The 19,837-nt window shown below is 39.2% G+C and overlaps 1 protein-coding gene across 2 annotated transcripts in view; it reads right to left on the reverse strand.

Annotated features, from left to right (window-relative positions):
* Nucleotides 1-19,535, reverse strand: part of DECR1 (2,4-dienoyl-CoA reductase 1) — a 36,125-nt gene extending 16,590 nt beyond the window's left edge. The window contains exons 1-5 of one of the 2 annotated variants that reach the window (XR_014842869.1): nucleotides 19,454-19,524; nucleotides 4,842-5,044; nucleotides 3,203-3,260; nucleotides 3,017-3,103; nucleotides 882-1,029 (exon numbers count right to left, since the gene is read on the reverse strand). Coding sequence is in view for 1 of the 2 variants with exons in the window: in NM_001190232.2 (NP_001177161.2) it covers nucleotides 882-1,029; nucleotides 3,017-3,103; nucleotides 3,203-3,260; nucleotides 4,842-5,044; nucleotides 19,454-19,501 (544 nt within the window). In the remaining variant the exon portion in view is untranslated. Of the gene's footprint in view, nucleotides 1-881; nucleotides 1,030-3,016; nucleotides 3,104-3,202; nucleotides 3,261-4,841; nucleotides 5,045-19,453 lie in introns of both variants that reach the window. The other variant, NM_001190232.2, reaches the window with a different exon arrangement.
* Between the last annotated feature and the right edge of the window lie 302 nt (nucleotides 19,536-19,837).

The raw sequence follows: 19,837 nt of genomic DNA on the forward strand, positions 1-19,837 counted from the left end.
CAACCTAATGGTTCCTAGTCGGATTTGTTAACCACTGCACCATGATGGGAACTCCCTATATTGTACAAACTTTTATAAAGAAGTCTGTTCATAATACTAAGCAAAAATGTTCTTCTAATAACATCTCTCTAAATCTACTCTCCTCCCGGTTTTCTCATTGATGACATCAACTAAACTATCCACTCCAACTAAAAACTCTCTCATCTAAGGCCTATTGATCTTATCTTCTCAATGTCACCCAACTTATCTCCCTGCTATCTATCCTGACAAAAGAAAAATAAAACCCTCCTCAATGGTCCCTTTAATCTTTCCCATCTCCCACTTTGTTCCAGTAACCTTGCTAACCAAGTCACATTCTTTATGAGATACTTTCAATAAAAAAAAATATGGAAAAAATTCTTTTCCTCAAAATTATCATCAAATTCCCCATTCTGGTACTAAGAACTTTCCCAATTACACTGAACCCACCTCCCAATCATTTTCCACCACTCTCCCTCCCCCATAGCTAGCCCCTAAACCCTTCTGCTTTTCCACATCAAGCTTCTTCCCATGAGCATTTATAGTTTCTTTCCCTCCACCTTCAAGATCTTTATCTATGTCCCTGAAATTCAGCTCAAATTGTATCCTGTTCCTCAATCTGATAATTATCCCTGGGGAGAGTTAGTTATCCCTTCCTCTGGATTTCCAATGCACTTGAAACATAGCATTTATTATAGCTTAGATAATAGCATATGGTAATTATTTAAGTATCTTTCTTTCCCATTACATTATGAGTTGTGCAAGTACAGACACTGTGTCATTAACTTTTAAAAGTACCCCAGAGCTTAGCAAAGGACCTGCAAACAGTAGGGACCCAATAAATATAGAATAAATAAACATACCTTTCTGTGCTTTAATTAGTTGCTTCCCAATTTCTAGTGTCACAAATGCTGTACCATTTAGAACTATGTCAGTTATGGTCTTCCAGGCATTAGGAGAGAGTCTTTCAGTGGGGGAGATAAAATTTCCTGCTGCATTGTTTATCACAATCTAATAAATGAATAAGGCAAGTTATAGAAACTTAGATGAAGAGGAAAGGGCTTTTAATTCCTAAAATTTAATAATCTAAATAATATAATAAAGCTAAAGTTCACAGTCTGCTATGAAAAAATAAGGTTCAATTTTACTTTTTTTTTTTTTTTTTTTTTTTGCTTTTTAGGGCTGCCCCCATGCATATGGAGGTTCCCAGGCTAGCTCCCTGTCCCAAACTGGAGCTGTAGCTGCTGGCCTACACCACTGCCACAGCAATGTCAGAGCCGAGGGGTGTCTGAGACCTACACCACAGCTCATGGCAACACCAGATCCTTAACCCACTGAGCGAGGCCAGGGATCGAACCTGCATCCTCATGGATGATACATTTGTTTCCACTGAGCCACGACAGAACTCCTTAATGGTCTCTTTAATCTTTAAATCTTTAATCAGTTTTACTTCTTTAAGCCTGTGAAAATTTCCTATATTACTAAATTTTACTTTATTTATTTATTTTTGTTTGCTTTTTTTTTTTTTGTCTTTTGTCTTTTTTTTTTTTTTAGGGCCACATCCACGGCATATGGAGGTTCCCAGGCTAGGGGTTCAATCAGAGCTATAGCTGCTGGCCTATGCCACAGCCACAGCATATATTACAAAATTTTAAAATCCTAATCCCTGTCTCAAAACTAGGGTAGAGTCTATTATTAAAAATAAAAATACAGTTCTCATTGTGGTGCAGTGTAAATGAATCTACTAGTATCCATGAGGATGCAGGTTCAACCCCTGACCTTGCTCAGTGGGACAGGGATTTTGCCCTGCCATGAACTGTGGTGTAAGTCACAGATGCAGCTCAGATCCTGCATCGCTGTGGCTGTGGCTGTGATGTAGGCCAGCAGCTGTAGCTGTGATTTGATCTCTAGCCTGGGAACTTCTATATGCCATAGATGTGGCCCTAAAACGCAAAAAATAAATAAATAAATAAATAAATATAAATAAAAACACAGGAGTTCCCACTGTGGCTCAGTGGTAACAAATCCAACTAGTATCCATGAGGACGCAGGTTTGATCCCTGGCCGCGCTCAGTGGGTTAAGGATCCAGCATAGCTAAAAGCTGTGGTGTAGGTAGCAGATGAGGCCCAGATCCCATGTTGCTGTGGCTGTAGGCCGGCAGCTACAGCTGCAATTCGACCCCTACCCCAAGAACTTCCATATGCGGCAAGTGTGGCCCTAAAAAGACAAAGAAAGACAGAAAGAAAGAGAGAGAGGGAGAGAGAAAGAGAGAAACAGAGAAAGAGAGCAAGAAGGAAGGAAGGAAGGAAGGACTACATATTAAGCAAATCCACCATGTGAGTATAATTTATTTCAAGGAATCTCAACTAAAATGCCTTTAATTTCTGGTGTCATTTTGGCTTAATTTACCTAATGAAACTCTAGGTTGATGACCTGTTTCTTCACTACCAATAGAGATTACACTCAATTCTATATCAGATATTATTGGTCTGTCTGAAAATATCTTTACATGGAAAAGTGCTCTCTTCGAGACTACTGGAGGAAAAGGCTTCTTTGCAATTAAACAATGGTAAAATACCCATACATATCTCAGATCTTAAAAGGAAAAATCAGGATTTTTTTGTAGGTTTCCTTGTTTGTATTATTCTCCTCCACTGATAATCAAAAATTATTGAGAAAAGCAGAGCATGAATCATTTAAACTAGATATTGTGCCCTTGGACAACTGCTCTTTTTCATAATATTATTAAATAAAGTGAAATCAAGTTTGTTCTATATGACTATAAATGTATTTTTTAAGTATACCTGAAAGGAAATGGTGCAACAGTCCACCTAATCTATTCCCTGCTTTAAGCAGAGATGGCTTTTTGCTAGAGGAAAACAGGTGCTTCTCAACATAGCATTCGCTCACATCAATATTTTATTTCCTTAATACATCTTGGTAGGTGTTATCAACATCAAACGCCTCATCCTTTTGCCTTATGGCCATTACACTTACATCAGGATGTCCTATGACTTTGATCAGTTCTGACACAGTGTTCTGCACCATATTAGGATCCCTCACATCACACTGAATTGCATGAACCTGCAAAATAACAAAGAGAAAAAAGAATCCTACATCTTTTCAGACTTCCTAACCCACAAGCATTAGTAAATCTGATTTAAGTAACTGTTTTAAGTGTACCTTATTTCCAGTTTGAGAAGAAATTTCTTCCGCAGTAGCTTTCAAAATGTCAATATTTCTAGAAATAAACATATGGTACTTTGCATGAGTTCTGTAATGATTTCATGTTATATTTTTCTTTTCCTTTTAAATTCATAAATTAAAAAACAAGGAGAGGAAGTTCCCCTGTGGTGCAGGGGCTTGAGGATCCAGCATTACCGCAGCTGTGGCACAGGGTTTGATTTCTTACACATGCCGTGGAGACGGTCAAAAAAAAAAAAACAAAAAAGAAAAGAAAACAAGAATCTGTTGCTATAAAGGCATGCATTTTTGAGACAAGAGAAACGCTGTATCTACAAGCAAGTCAGTTTGAATGAATTTATTTTCTATAAGTCAATTCAAGAAATTGTCATATGTCTGACACTAATTTATTGAATTACCTTTACACAAGTTACTTTGTATATACTCATAAATTTTAAATTATTTCCTTAATTATACTCATTTCTATCTATTTGCTTCTACAAGCTTGCTTTAGAAGCAAAACACATTCGTGGAATGATGAAGCTTATGTTAAACCATATAAAATCTATGTTAGGAATTCCCACTGTGTCTCAGTGGTTAATGAATCTAACTAGGAACCATGAGGTTGCGGGTTAGATCCCTGGCCTTGTTCAGTGTGAGCTGTGGTGTAGGTCGAAGATGCAGCTTGGATCCTATGCTGCCGTGGCTATGGCATAGGCCAGCGGCTACAGCTCCGATTAGAACCCTAGCCTGGGAACCTCCATATGCCACGGGTACGGCCCTAGAAAAAACAAAAAACAGAAACAAAAATAAATAAAATAAAATCTATGCTATGTATAGGATCTAAGTTAGTAAATTTTAAACCAAATTTTTGAGTCTGGACAACCTATATGATTTCAGAATCGTATATGCTTGAGAAAAACACGAAATATAAACATTGTAAATCATGTTAAAATATTAACACTCTTAAAAACATTACAACATGAAAAAATGTTCTGGCCAATTTGCATTAAAGGAAACATCTGAAAGAAATTCCTGTGGCCCCTTAATTTATACATAGTGACTTGTCATTCACATAACTTACTTAGCCTACCCCAAAATTTTATACTATTCAAAACTGGAGGAAGGAGTAGATTTTTGACTAGTCTCTAAAGCTCTAGATTTGCATAGTTTTAAGGTACCAGGATATGCCTAAATAAGAAGGAATTCTTTCCACAAGGTCTCACCCTTCCTACATTCATCACAATAGATGTTTTGAAATATCTACACATCTTAAAGAAAATGGAAGTATTATATTTATTATCCTGGTACAAGGTTAAGTATCTACTGAATCAGTAATTACTGAAAACAAAGCAGCCTCAACATAGAACTTTTTAACTTCATACTCATATACAGAAAAAAATTCTATCATTGAATTTGTGACATGTATTTATCATTATTTCCATAATCAATCATTATTTCAATCATCACAAATCATAACTAACATTTTTCAAGGAGATTTACTTAAATAATCTAAAAGATATTTCATAAAGATTAGGTCGCAAATCAAAAAACTCTGCCAAATAGTGTTTTCAATACTGCGGCACAGAATTATTCCACTAAAAGACTCTTGTCAGGCAACTTGCTGAGACCAACTTACCGGCTGGCTATCACACACTGTGCACCTAAGCTGGACAGATGAGTTGTCATTCTTTTACCAATGCCAGTTCCTCCCCCGGTAATGAATGCTACTTTTCCTTGAAAAGTATTTGGTGGCAGCATCACTTTTTGAAAGGGTGGGAAGGACTTAGACGGAAAAGCTTCAGTGCTTTGATACAATATTTTTGTTCCATAAGTGAAAAACTAAAAGAAAAAAAAACATACATTGAAATTTGCATACTTGTATTCCCACAAAAGAAATGAATATTTTTTTAAACTTACTCTTTAATATTGATATTATTGGATTAACACAAATTCATTGTAAACATATTGGTACTGTATTTAATCAATTTTTATTATTTTTCTGTTGGAATTTAAGTAATATGGCAGAAGAGATAAAAATATGAACTTTGGAGCTAGACTACATAGGATAGAACTTTCTCCTTAGTCAAATAAGCTTCAGCAAGTTATATAACCTCATTGCTTCGGTTTCTTCTACAATTGGTAATAATAATAGAACCTTCTTCATGAGACATTATGAAGACTACATGAGTTAATATAAATATTAAACCTAGAAGATTACGTAGCACATATAAATCACTCTATGAATGTTTATGTGTTTTGCTTAAATTTAAATTTAAAAACATTAAAGCATTTTTGTCTTTTAGCAAGAATATCTGGATAAAAATCACATTCCATCTTTGAATCACTGAAGAAAATTATAAAAACTCCTTAGGGAGTTCTTGTGGCTCAGTGGTAATGAACTCAGCTAGTATCCATGAGGACGAGGGTTCGATCCCCGGCCGTGCTCAATGGGTTAAGGATCCGATGTTGCCACAAGCTATAGTTAGTTTGCAGACACAGCTCGGATCTGGCATTGCCAAAGCCAGCAGTTACAGCTCTGATTCAAGCCCTAGCCTGGGAACTTCCACATGCCTCAGGTACAGCCCTAAAAAGCCAAAAAAAAAAAAAAAAAAAAAAAAGAAAAGAAAAGAAAAGAAAAAGAAAAAGAAAAGAAAAGAAAAAGAAAAAGTACTTTATATGGTTTATTAAACTGAATGCCTCTTCCCATGCTGTCTTCTGGATAATAAATCTAGAACAGACAAAAATATTTGTTATGGAGTTCCACTGTGGTACAGCAGGTTAAGGATCCAGCATTGTCACTGTAGTGGCTCAGGGTAGCTGCTATGGCGTGGGTTTGATAACTGGCCCAAGAACTTCCACATGCTATGGGTAAAGCCAAAAAAATATATATGTGGGTGTATATATATAAATATATGTGTGTATATATACATATATGTGTGTGTATACATATATGTGTGTATATATATACTTGTTATATTTTAAATGGAAGAAAAAAAATTTTCAACTAAGAACTATTTGTATTGCCCTATCTTATATTTTACAGCTTACTCATATTACTTGTTAAAATCACTCATTCTCTCATTTTTAATTATGAAAACAGACTGAAGTATTGAACATAATAACAACCAATAAAGAGCTAATATTAAGTGTCTACCATGTGTCAAAATTAGGTATCTAACTAATCTTTTCCCATGAAATGGGTATTATTTTTACCCCATTGTACAGGAGTGGCCCAGAGAAGTTAAATATGTCACCCAAGTTGCAGAACCAAGATTACAACCACCTTGTATATTGTCTCTCTCTACTCACTGAGCTCATACTGAGTTTAATGATCACACCAGTGGGGTATGTGATATTCCCCACCAGGTCACGGCTGCAAGATCAAAACTCCAGAATTTGTGATATCCTGCTAGAGCATTTCTATATGTTAAATGGCCTGCCATCAGTTGTTCCGAGAGAACCAGAAATTTACCTTAAGTAAATAATTAGAAAAGCAGTCAATGATTTAGGATAAGGTGATTCATCAACTGGAAACTGTACAAGAAAATGCTTATAATATGATGTTAAGCGAAAAAAAAAGAAATATACAGGATGTTCTTAACTATAAATAAAAATATATGCTTAGAAAAAAAGACTAAAAGGAAAAAACAACAGTAAGTAGTAGATTAAATATTTACAAAAAAAAAAATTTACTATGTGCCAGGTTTACTAAGGACTTTCAACAACCCTATAAGGTAAACTCTATTGTTACTCCCATTATATACACGATAAAACAGAAAGGTCAAGTAACTAACTTTTTTTTTTTTTGCCTTTTTAGGGCCACTCCCTCAGCATATGAAGGTTCCCAGGCTAGGGGTCTAATCTGAGCTGTAGCTGCTGGCCTACAACAGAGCCACAGCAACGCGGGATCTGAGCATCTGAGCCCAGTCTGCGACTTACACCACAGCTCACAGCAATGCCAGATCCTTAACCCACTGAGCGAGGCCAGAGATCAAACCTGCAACCTCATGGTTCCTAATCGGATTCGTTAACCACTGAGCCACGACGGGACCTCCTCAAGTAACTAACTTTTAAAGACAAATAATAATAAGTAGTAAAGACTTGACCCAATGCTAAAATGTATTTAACCTCAAGGTCCATTCATTACCTTTCACAGTTATTATGTCTAAGTGATGGGAATAATGGATGATTATTTGTTCTTTATGTTTGCTGTTTTTAGAAATTTCAAAATCTATTCAATAAATAAGATTTGATTTTATAACCAGCAGAAAAACTATTGAAAGACAAAATTTGAAAACATGTATAAAATAATTGGCAAATATAAATTAGCCAATCTTGTAATCTTCCATACCGGACATTAAATGTTTTTCGGCTTCATGTTTTCTTTTTGTATCCTTTTACCAAAGCATGATAATTCAAGCAATTTACAGTAATCTTTCTCTGCACATATGGCAGTTTTACTTAAAGCTGGCTCCACCTCCAGAACTATTACATTAAGATGGTTAATCAGGAAATTTGCACATGTAGCCTGGTGAGTTTATCATTACCTAGTAATAAAGAAAATAATGTGTTCTAATTTTCCAAAAGCTCTATGATCATTTCTTATTTGTTTAGAGTTGATTTGTATAGGGAATTTGATGTAGTACTTTATGCAAGATAAATTAAGTGAGATATATGCATACAACCTTTCTTTTTAAATTTATTTTAATACATTTTCTCAACTTCCTAACTGATAGAGGAAAGGTTATAAAGGTAAAAATCACATTTGAAATAACAATTCCTAATAAGTGTCTCTAATGTAACAGATTATACCATAGCATAGTCTCACCCATTTTATTTTATTTGATCTAGTCAATACTGCTCATATAACTCCCCTTCACCACCAAACCAAAAGTGAAGAAACTGATATGCTATTTTATTTCATATTACCTTTGGAAAATTCACAGCATATATGCTATTGAATATTAAAGCCATCTGTTTGCCTAAAAGCATGCTGTTCATTTCAACGTTAAGTCACATAGAGATGAATAGACCTCATAGAATCATATTGTATTCAATCTCCTGTTTCTACAAAGGATCCTGAATAACTTGAAAAAGCATTCTGTCCATTTCTTTTGAGCCATAAAAAGAAGATACAAAATAGGCCTTTAAAGATTTTCAAATCTTGCTTTGTGGTCTTTCTAGAAATAATTTGGTTTTGAAAATGAAAGCATCTTCCATAGAAAGATTGATTTCTCTGGAGATCTTTTCATCTCTAAATTGATCTCCCCAAACTTATCTATAGATTCAATGAAATCCCTTTCAAAATCCCAGTTGGTGAGTTCCTGTCAGGGGTCAGCAGTAACCAACCCGACTAGTATCCATGAGTTGGGGTTCAATCCCTGGCCTTGCTCAGAGGGTTAAGGATCTGGTATTTCCGTGAGCTGTGGTATGGGTTGAAGATGTGGCTCAGATCCCCCCTTGCTGTGGCTGTGGTGTAGGCTGGCAGCTGCAGCTTCAATTTGACCCCTAACTTGGGAACTTCCATATGCCACAGGTGTGGCCCTAAAAAAGCAAAAAAAACAAAAACAAAAAAGCAAAAAAAAAAAAGCCCCAAAAACAACAACAACAAAACAGTTGGCTTTTTGCAAAAGTTGACAAAATTATCTGAAAATTCATTTTTTAGGAACACAGAAATGCAAGGGGCTCAAATAGCTAAATATATTCTTTAAAGCATTGTGGTAGAAAGTCTAGAAAAACTATCTGCATTTTCATAGGGGATATACCCAATCAGGGCACATCCATATAACAACATACTATGTGTATCTATTAAAAGAATTTAGAATTTATAAGCTGAATGTAAACATTGCTACATATATTGTTTATTCAATCACTCAAGGAATTATTAGTTGAATACCAACAATGGGAGTTATTATACACCAAAAGAAAAATCCAAGATGGGGTAAAACATACTAAATGCTCTCATTTGTGTGTTTTTTACATATGTTGATATATGAACAAAAATTGTTGTTAGGATCCATAAGAAACTATTCATAGTCATAACCACCTGGGAGAAGGACTTCTTATATTGTCACTGCATATCCTTTTATACTGTTAAATGTTCAATACAGTCATAAATTAATTATTCACTAAATATAGTTAACACAAATCATATATGCATGCACACAATATGGGAAGTGTACAGACAAAAACAAAGTTATAACAAGAAAACTAGAATAGAACCTGTGTCATGATAAGGATGTATGCTTTATTTGAAGACTAATTATTCTATTTCCAAAATTAAGTGTTAGCTACATTTATAGAAACAATGAAATATTAGCATATATATTTTTTTGGAGTTTCCAACTATTTGTTGGTTTCGGTCAAAATCAGTCTTTTTTTTAAATCAATTTACCTTGAGTCAAACTGACATGATAAATACTTTGCAAACTGGGCCTTAACTATCATATAAAAATGTCGGCTCAGTAAAGCCCAATCTTATTTTTCAGAGGATGACTTTGAAAAATGCACACCTTTGCATACCCAAGGTAACTCATACAGTCCATGCACACAGCAAGCTTTCAATAACTACTTCATGATTTTGTCTAGTTGCTAAAAGGGACACAAGTCTGTGACATGCATGCATTCTCTTCAATGCCAGACCCACTGCCACTTCAGCATAGTTGACATAGTTCATAGCTGTAGGCATCTGGAAATTCAAGCAGATATAATTCTCCAGTGCAGAAATATTTATTCCTGCAGAATGAAGAGTTGTCCTATCTGCTAATGCCAATAGTGACCCTATAAACTTTAAAATACTTGAAAAGCCCAAATTTTATCCACCTCAGAGCTTGCTACAGGCTGCTGAGCTCAAACTCTGCCTGTGTGGATTGCTCGAGCAACTCTACCCCCTCCTTCACTTAAAACAGGGCACTGCACAGAGGCCACTGATAATTCTAAGCTTCTGCAGAAAAGAGAGATTGTTGCCATAGTAACTTGAAGGTAAGGCTGAGCAAATATAAAGAGAAGTTAGCTGGACTCCAAGCTCCAGCTGCTAGGCTGAATAATACAGTTGTTATCAGCAATGAACAGGAGCCCTTGAAAAAGCAGTTGTTCTGTGTTACAGCATGCACTTCCCATTTTCATTACAAGTCTTATCTGTATACAATCATATGTAAACCAAATAGATGCTTCACCAGTACTACAATACAGGAGATGAAATCAAAGAGATAAATTAGTGGGCAATTTTCAACTGGAGTCTTCACTTCCGCTTCACTTCTCTCATTTGAGTCATCTCTTTACTGATCCTCATTTCATTAGCCAAAACTAACATAACTATCTCCTTTGAACCAAGAAATAGAACCCCTGCTCTTGAAAAGGGTTTCTTTTGATTTGGGAATTTGCCTGTATGAAAAAGTATTAAAAATTAGCCTGATATGATTAGTTATAGAGTTAACTCATTTATTGTCAGCAAGTTTTTTGTTTGTTTTTCAGCAAGTTTTTACAGAACATATGCTATGCCCCAGACACTGTCCTAGGCAATGGCAATGCAGCAGTGAGCAAAACAGATATGATATTCCACCCTCAAAGAGATTAACTTGGTGGGAAAGGGGAGGGAGATAAATAAATTAAGCCAAATATATATTATATCAAAAGCTAATGTGTTGCTGTGGGTAAAAATAAGGCGTAGAATATAGGGAGAGCACTGTCATTTTAAACAGAGTGGTCAAGAATTCACGTTGCAACTCAGCAGAAACAAACCCGACTAGTACCATGAGGATGTGGATTCAATCCCTGGCCTTGCTCAGTGGGTTAATGGGTTAAGGATCCAGCATTGCTGTGAGCTGTGGTGTAGGCTCCAGCTCTGAATCAACCCCTAGCCTGGGAACGTCCATATGCCGCAGGTGCAGCCCTTAAAAAAAAAAAAAAAAAAAAAAAGGAAGAAGAAGAAGACAAAGAAAGAAAAAAACAAGGAATATAGGATAGCTAAGATTATTTTCTACCTGGAATCTTCTTTTAAAAACTAAGAGTTACCAAACATCAATTAAATGTTTTCTAATATGGGCTGTAAGAAACCCTGGCTAACCCTGGCTAACATCAACATTTTTTGATGTTTATAATAACCTGTGGGGAATAATCTGAGATCTAGATTTTTTTTAAGATAACAAAGTTAGCTTTTGTAGGGGTTTGTTGCGAAATTTCTTCACATGCCAATTTGAGCTCTGAGGCCACCATTCATCCATGTGACTCCATCTAATGACTCCTTCACATCCTTTCTCTTCACCTAATATATTCCATCCATCTCCAAGTCCCATGTATTTTACCTCTCCAGTCAATCTTTCCTCTTCATCCACTGCCTGACTTCAAAGGCTCCTATCTTCCACCATTCAAAAATATGAAGGGCCTATGGACAATCTCTTGCCTCTGTCCTCCAGTCTCCCTTTACCCCAACCCATCTCCAATACTCTTCTCCAAACTACCACAAACCTGCTCATGGTACTTCTTCCCTTAAGACCCTTCAACAGCTCCCAACAGCTGCGTAAAATCCAGGTTCCTTAGCTTCATCTAGCACAGCAAGTCCTCCCTAACCTGGCTTTTGCACATCTTTCCAGCCTTATCTCCCTCTGCTTTTTTACTTTATTTATTTATTTATTTATTTATTGTCTTTTTGCCATTTCTAGGGCCGCTCCCACAGGCATATGGAGGTTCCAAGGCTAGGGTTCTAATCAGAGCTGTAGCCGCCAGCCTACACCAGAGCCACAGCAATTCGGGATCTGAGCTGCGTCTGCAACCTACACCACAGCTCATGGCGACGCCAGATCCTTAACCCACTGAGCAAGGCAAGGGATCAAACCCGCAACCTCATGGCTCCTAGTCAGATTTGTTAACCACTGAGCCACGACGGGAACTTTTTCACTTTAAAATTTATACGCAGGAAAACCAAAATATGCAGGGTTTCCCAAACACAAACTGTTTCCTACCTCACTATCTTTATACAAATCAATCCCCACTATCACTCAACATTCATCATTCAAAGGCTGAGGTCTTCTCTAACACTCCCAGACAAAATTAACATCCTCATCTTCACTTCTATAACTTAAATTATCTGTATACCAGTTTAGAAATTCAAGAGGCCCTTTAATATTTCAAGGCACATCATTTACCCCTCTCCTCCCTCTGGCTCTTCCTCATAAATGACCTCTCTCAGGAACCCAAGATAGATATCAGGGCTTCAACTCACACCACATATCCGAACCACTAAGTCGGGTTCATTTTAGTCCTAAATATCTCCAACAACCACCCTTAGTACAGACCCTCATCACGTGTATATCTCCCCATTTCAAGTCTCACCAGATGATACCACCATCCTACTCACAATTCTAATGGTGCCATTGACTTCCTCGGCATGACCCAATCTTCCTTCCTCACCCCCTACTACCAAGGCCTCTCAATTTACCTCCTAAACATCGCCAGACTTCTGTAACCAAGCAGGAACCTATGGGACCTTACCAGCATAGGCCCTTCCCCTACATCCTTTGCTTTAGCCCCTCTCGGAAGTATAACATTTATCTTGATGAAGGTTTATAGGAACATTGTGACCTGACCTCTGTGGACAGCAACAAGAACAAAGGATTTCTGTACCAAGAATTTTGCAACAACCAACCATGCCCCTCCCTCACCTTGCCTTTGAAAATGCTTGGTAATTTTGGTTCAGGGAGTTTGAGATATTTTGGGGGCACAAGCTACCCATATCCTTTCATGGCCATGCAATAAACCCTGCTCTGTTCCAAATTCCAGTGTTTTGGTTTGTCTAGCCTCACTGTACATTGGGCACAAAGACTTGCACTAACACTTCAAGTTTCCCATGTACTATCATTCCCTAGTTGAGACCACCATGGCCTCTCATCCGGAAAGAGGATTACCCAGGGTTTGACCATTTGCTTCTACTCTCACCCCCACTTCCACACATTCAGGACAAAGCTCTCGCTCCTTAATTTGGCTCACAGGCTGCTCACTATCCTGCTGTCACCACCTGCTTCCTTCCTTCCTACTACACTACTGACCCCTACTCTAGTCTGGACTTTTTAGAGGCCACTCTCCTGTCTAGAACTTTCTTACTCTTACTCCTCCCCCTGGCTAATGTTTACTAATCCTTCATTTTTCAGACTGGAGAAGAGGGATGCTATCTATTTATTTGGATCCCTTCTAAAATCAAGAACCCTTATCATCACACATACTTCATTAGACCATAATGTCACTAGATTGTAAGCTTCCTGAGAGCAGAAATCATTTCTTTTTCTCATGCTCATATCCCTAGTGTAATGCCTAACACATAGTAATGAAGTAAGAGTCTTAACTAAAGAAACAACACCCCCCACCCCTGCCCCTGGGGCTGAGGACGCAGCTATGAGCGTTGCCCTGAATGTGTCAGCAGCTTTGCTCACCACATACCACCCTTCTTGTAAGCTTGTAGAAACTTATGTCTTTGCTAGCAGCCCCGCAAACCAAGCTCCAAGCATTGCTTTTCAGTTTCACTTTTGTAATTTTGCTTGCTCAGCTTCTTGGGCAGGAACTCTGTCTGCTCTGGGGAAGGGGGAAGGCCAGACTGCTTGGGCAGGAAAAATAAGACCCAGAAGTCTGTACTGTATAAAAGTTACTCAGAACAAAGACCTAGTGCTCAGATTCTGGAAACGACTCCTCTGAGCTGAATAAACGACTCCTCTGGTGCTGAATAAACCTGGCTATTCCACATCTCCAGTTGCCTCTTGTCTCTTTCTGCTGCCATGGTTTCTGCAACAGTAAATGCTCAATTTGCCACATAAATAAGTGAAGCCTGTCTTGCCCTGGCCCCCAGAAACCTGTTCAGTCTCATTTCCATACATTGCTCTCTGACCCCAGTATTTCACAATTTTCACAATACCAAACCTTGATACTTTTCAAAAATAGGCCATGCTCTTTCACTTCTTGATACATGCTATTCCTTACATCTAGATTACCTTTGGTGCCCTGTAAATCCCCCAAAAAGTCAGCTCTAGGAGCCTCCTCCTCCTTGAAATCTTCCCTGCCTCCCCTAGGCACATGCTGCTTTGTTGATATATGCATTCTGCACACATCTACATTTTAAGTACGATGCCTGGTGAGGACCCACCGGACTATCATTTTTCAGACATTTTCTGAACAAAGACCATAGTAAGAAATATATTTTATACACAAAACATTACATGTTTACTCTGTGTTATGCTCTATTCTAGGGCTGGAGATATAGGAAATGAAAATCCTTGCCTCCAAGAAGCTTGTATTCTGGAGTTCCTATTGTGGCTCAGCAGGTTAAGAACCCAACTAGTATCCATGAAGATGCAGGTTCTAGCCCACCTCTCTCAAGGTTAAGAATCCAGCATTGCCATGAGCTATGGTGTGGGTCAAAGATGCCACTTGGATCCCACATTGCTGTGGCTGTGGTTTATGCCAGCAGCTCCAATTCAACCTCTAGCCTAGGAACTTCCAAATGCCACATAAGCAGCCCTTAAAAAAAAAAAAAAAAAAAAAAAGATTACACTGTGGAATATTGAGATGGGTAAAGAAAGATTTCTGAGGCTTTATGGATAGACAATAATAATAATAATTTTTTTTTGTCTTTTTTGTTGTTGTTGTTGTTGTTGCTATTTCTTGGGCCACTCCCATGGCATATGGAGGTTCCCAGGCTAGGGGTTGAATCGGAGCTGTAGACACCGGCCTACGCCAGAGCCACAGCAACGCGGGATGCGAGCCGCGTCTGCAACCTACACCACAGCTCACGGCAACGCCGGATCGTTAACCCACTGAGCAAGGGCAGGGACCGAACCCGCATCCTCATGGTTCCTAGTCAGATTCGTTAACCACTGCGCCACGACGGGAACTCCATTATAGTAATAATTTTTAAAACTCAAAACACAAACAAGGAAAAAACACCCAGATGGCCTTACAAAGGACAATGAAACGATGTTGACTAATTCCATGCGAAAAATAAATGTGATACATTCCAGCAAAATTATGCCTATTCCCCCCCCATCCTTTTACAAACACAAACAAATGCCCAGAATGATGCTCACCAAATGTTATTTCTGGGTGGCCAGAAATGTTATTTCTGGTTATTTCTAGGTGGCGAGTTCGAGGGACCCATGTTACTTTGTTTTAATTTAACTGTATTACTTGAATTTATATTGGCCAAGCAGCATTTTTGGAAAAATAGTAGTTAGGAGTTCCCTGGTGGCCTAGCCATTAAAGGATCCAGTGTTGTCACTGCTGTGGCTCAGGTCATGGCTGTGGTGTAGGTTTGGTCCCTGGCCCAGGAATTTCCACATGCTGTAGGTGCAGTGGAAAAAATTATTTTTAATTTTAAAAGTTGAAAAAAAAATTAGTAGTTTTACTCGATTAAAAAAAAGTATAGCAATGTGTACCACAGATATCAAAGAATGAATTTACAAAAGAATACTACTTTCTTTTTTAATTTAACCTTACATATAACATGAATTCTGATATTTCCTATTCTATTCCACTTTATTTCCTTTCTTTAAAAAAAAAAAAAAATATTTTTTAGGGCTGCACCTTCGGCATAGAAGTTCCTAGGCTAGGGGTTGGTTTGGATCTGCAGCTGCTGGCCTATGCCACAGCCACAGCAACAAGGGATCCTAATTGCATCTGCATGAGCTAGAGGCAACACTGGATCCTTAATCCACTGAGTGAGGCCAGGGATGAAACCAACATCCTTACAGATACTTATGTCAGGTTCCTAACCGGCTGAGCCACAACGGGAACTCCTATTTTACTTAAACCCCTTTTGTTTCACTAAATTATTTCAAAGACCACTCACAAAATTGAAAAACATACATGAAACTATTAGCTCAAGGATGGCAGAGTTACTTTTCAAGTAAGGATCACCAAGTAATGTGTGAAACTTTGTATGCACTTAATTAGTATTTCCTGATAAACTATTGAATGAGTGAATGTCTTCCTCAGCAAAACTGAGAGCAAGCAACTTAAGGGCAGGGCTCAGAGTTCCCATCGTGGCTCAGCAGGCAAACCCAACTAGTATCCATGAGGATACGGGTTCAATCCCTGGCCTCACTTGGTGGGTTAAGGGTCTGGCATTGCCATGGTGTAGATTGCAGACATGGCTCGGATATGGGGTTGCTATGGCATAGGCCGACAGGTGCAGCTCTAATAGACCCCCATCCTGGGCATTTTCATAGGCAGCATGTGCAGCCCTAAAAAGAAAAAAAAAAAAAAGAAGAAGCAGGGTTCATAATTTTTAAATCTTTGCATCCCCAGGGCTAGGCACAGAGCCAATTCTCATTAGTACCCCACCGAACTGAGGCCTACTAGCTAACAGCACTAATATTGCACTGAACTGAGACCTACCAGCTAACAGCACAATATAGCACTTCATAAATAGGATGTATAACAAATGAAACATTTCTCATGGATCTTAGTAACTAAAATATTCAAATCAGGGGCTCTAATTGTAACAACTTGTATTTGCCAACATAAATATATTCCCTGGATCAACCTCTCACTTCACAAATGTGAAGATTTTCTCCTCCCAGGAACTCATTCACACAGAAGCCTGAATGTGCTAGAAAGGAAATGTAACAGGGAAGATCAAATCTGACTCCATTTAGATCTGTTTCTTTTAACTTTAACCTTTGTGCTCTGTTGCCTGTGCTTAGTCATACTCTGCACCTTATGTAACAGAATGTTGCCTATAGCCTGAACAGACTAGCCTATTCTTAAGGCTATGGACTTTAAGAGTATTACAAAAAAAGTTGCAAAACAAGGAGTTCCCCTCCTGGCTCAGTGGCTAACAAATCCAACTAGGAACCATGAGGTTCCCGGGTTCGATCCCTGGCCTTGCTCAGGGGGTTAAGGATCCGGCATTGCCATGAGCTGTGGTGTAGGTTGCAGACGCGGCTTGGATCCCGAGTTGCTGTGGCTATGGCGTAGGCTGGCGGCTACAGCTCCAATTAGACGCCTAGCCTGGGAACCTCCACATGCCAGGGGAGCTTCCCTAGAAAAGGCAGAAAAAAAAGTTGCAAAGCAGAGAATAGTTGGAGGTTTGACCTGACCTACCTGGACAGCTACAAGAACAAAGGCTCCCACACCAAGAAAGTTGCAACAACTAACAACTAACTTACCTCCTTCACCCTGCCTTTAAAAGGGCTCTGCTTAAAGCCTTCAGAGAGTTCCGGGATTTGGGGGGGCACAAGGCACCCCTTTTCATGGCCCTGCAATGAAATTTTTCTGCTCCAAACTCTGGTATTTCGGTATTGTTTGGTCTTACTGATTTTTGGGCACATGAATTTGCATTTGGTTAACACAAATCTGACTCCATATTGATCTGCTCCTTTTACTTTAATCTTTGTCCTCTGTCACTTGTGCTTAGTCATCCTGGATGCTGCCTACAGACCAAAACTTACAGGATAGTGAGCCTGGACTTGGTAACAAGATTATAATTAATTTCTTTTGTCCTTTTTTTTTTTTTTTTTTTTTTTTTTAGGGCCACACTAGCAGCATGTGGAGGTTCCCAGGCTAGCGGTCTAATTGGAACTGTAGCCACCAGCCTACACCAGAGCCACAGCAATGCCAGATCCAAGCCGCATCTGCGACCTACACCACAGCTCACAGCAACGCTGGATCCTTAACTCACTGAGCAAGGCCAGGGATCGAACCTGCAACCTCATGGTTCCTAGTCAGATTCGTTTCCGCTGAGCCACAATGGGAACTCCGTAATTAATTTTTAAAAGAGTTCATTTTCTCCCTCTCATACTGTATTGTCTAATAGTATTAGAAGAACTGGGATAAGGTTACTACAATTCAAATGATATGTGTTTAAAAAAAAAAAAAAAAAACTGAAGACTTCTACTTTACAGAGCCACTGTAGGATCCAAATGAGAGTTCTTTAAGATCAGAAAATACATCCATCTTTTACAAGAAGCTAAATCTTTACAGGAAGAGAAAAATATTATCAATAAAACCCTAGCCTTGAACAAATCTCACTTTTTAAAAGGAAGCTGTCTTTTACTTCAGATTCACTATGCCATTTCCTGTGGTTACATTTGGAATTTGTCCATGTTTTCCAAAAAAAGAGTCTGCCCTTTGTGTTGAACTGAAAAAAGTTTTTCACAGTTGGCAGAATAATTTTTCTAAACTGGCTAAGGAAATTGTGATTTCTGGTTTAGTTTCATTTAGCTAAGTTTTTTGTTTGTTTGTTTGTTTGTTTGTTTTAATCTAGTTGGTGAAAGGGACCATCCTGGATATTATAGCTTCATTTTCCTTTCTCTTTCTTCACCCCTCCCACTTACTTTATTTGCAAATTTTATTTTGACTAAGAGAGATGTCGACAATACAAAACAAAATTGGAGTTCCCTTAGTGGCTCAGTGGTTAACGAATCTGACTAGGAACCATGAGGTTGAGGGTTCAATCCCTGGCCTTGCTCAGTGGGTTAAGCATCCTGTGTTGCAGTGAGGTGTGGATGCCAAGTTGCTGTGGCTCTGGCTAGGCCAGTGGCTACAGCTCCAGTTAGACCCCTAGCCTGGGAACCTCTATATGCTGCAGCAGTGGCCCAAGAAATGGCAAAAAAAAGACAAAAACAAAAAATTATGAGGAAGCCTGCCTGAGATGCAGTTCTGCCAGCATTATCTCTAGGAAGGGAACTATAAAGAGCTGGATTTTCTTTATTTTTTTAATGTGAATATGTTTGTATTAATGTTTAACTGCACAACTAACACTTTTCATTAAAAAACAAAACAAAACAAAAAACAGACAACTGCAGATAAGGCCAATGCTCCCTCCAGTCCCCACTCCCCCACCTGGTCCCCCTCTCCTACCTCAAAGGGCAAGTATGTAGTGTCCGTCTCTTTTCCTATTTACACACAACTTTGAAACTTCTAAGAATGGGAAACCTTTGAGAATTGGCGTGCCCTCCCCACCCCCCTACACACAAACACAAACGTATACCAGGACGTCCTCCGACAACAGCCTAACATTACTTTTCTCCTTAAACCTAGTCGCAGGGCTCGCGCTCTTCGCGAGATTCCCTCCAGGCCCCAGTGTTTTCTCCTCTCTCCGCCTGACACACTGTCCTGGCTGCCCCCACCAGGGGCTGCGGATCCAGGTTATGCGCTTCTCCCGGTGACCAGGCAACCCCCCACCCCGTCTTGCTCAGCGCGCACCCGGGACAGAGTGCTCGCGAGGGTCGCGCGGGAACCTGGGCCGTCCCAGCGCCGCCTTACCCGCCGAGGACCGTGTCCAGGGGCGAAAACCCGGCCTAGCAGCGCCATGTTTTGTCTCTCCGCGCAGGAACGCGCGGGGGCGCAAGGGGCCGGCCTGAAATACCCAGGCTCCACAAACTGGGCGGGGAGCAGGCTGGCCTTGGCAGCGGTTTGGCCCCTAGCGGCCAGGACGGCCTGCCGTAGAAGGACGGCCCTTCTACATGGGTCTGAGCCCAAGGGCACTGCCCAGCTTGACCTCTCCCATACGTTTTCTTGTTCTCTATTTACCTTGTCTGTGGATTGTAAAAATAATGTTAAGGCCAGTAATAGCGCTTTAGATGGCCTTGGGTGGGTGGATGAATTGACTGTGCCAGAAAAGTGCAGATTGCAGAAAGACGTGGCATG

Source organism: Sus scrofa, chromosome 4, assembly GCF_054392235.1.
Source record: "Sus scrofa isolate SSC_HxYL_T2T_F1_AM1 chromosome 4, Sscrofa_HxYL_maternal_Yorkshire_Landrace_v2.0, whole genome shotgun sequence".
Lineage (NCBI taxonomy): Eukaryota > Metazoa > Chordata > Mammalia > Artiodactyla > Suidae > Sus > Sus scrofa.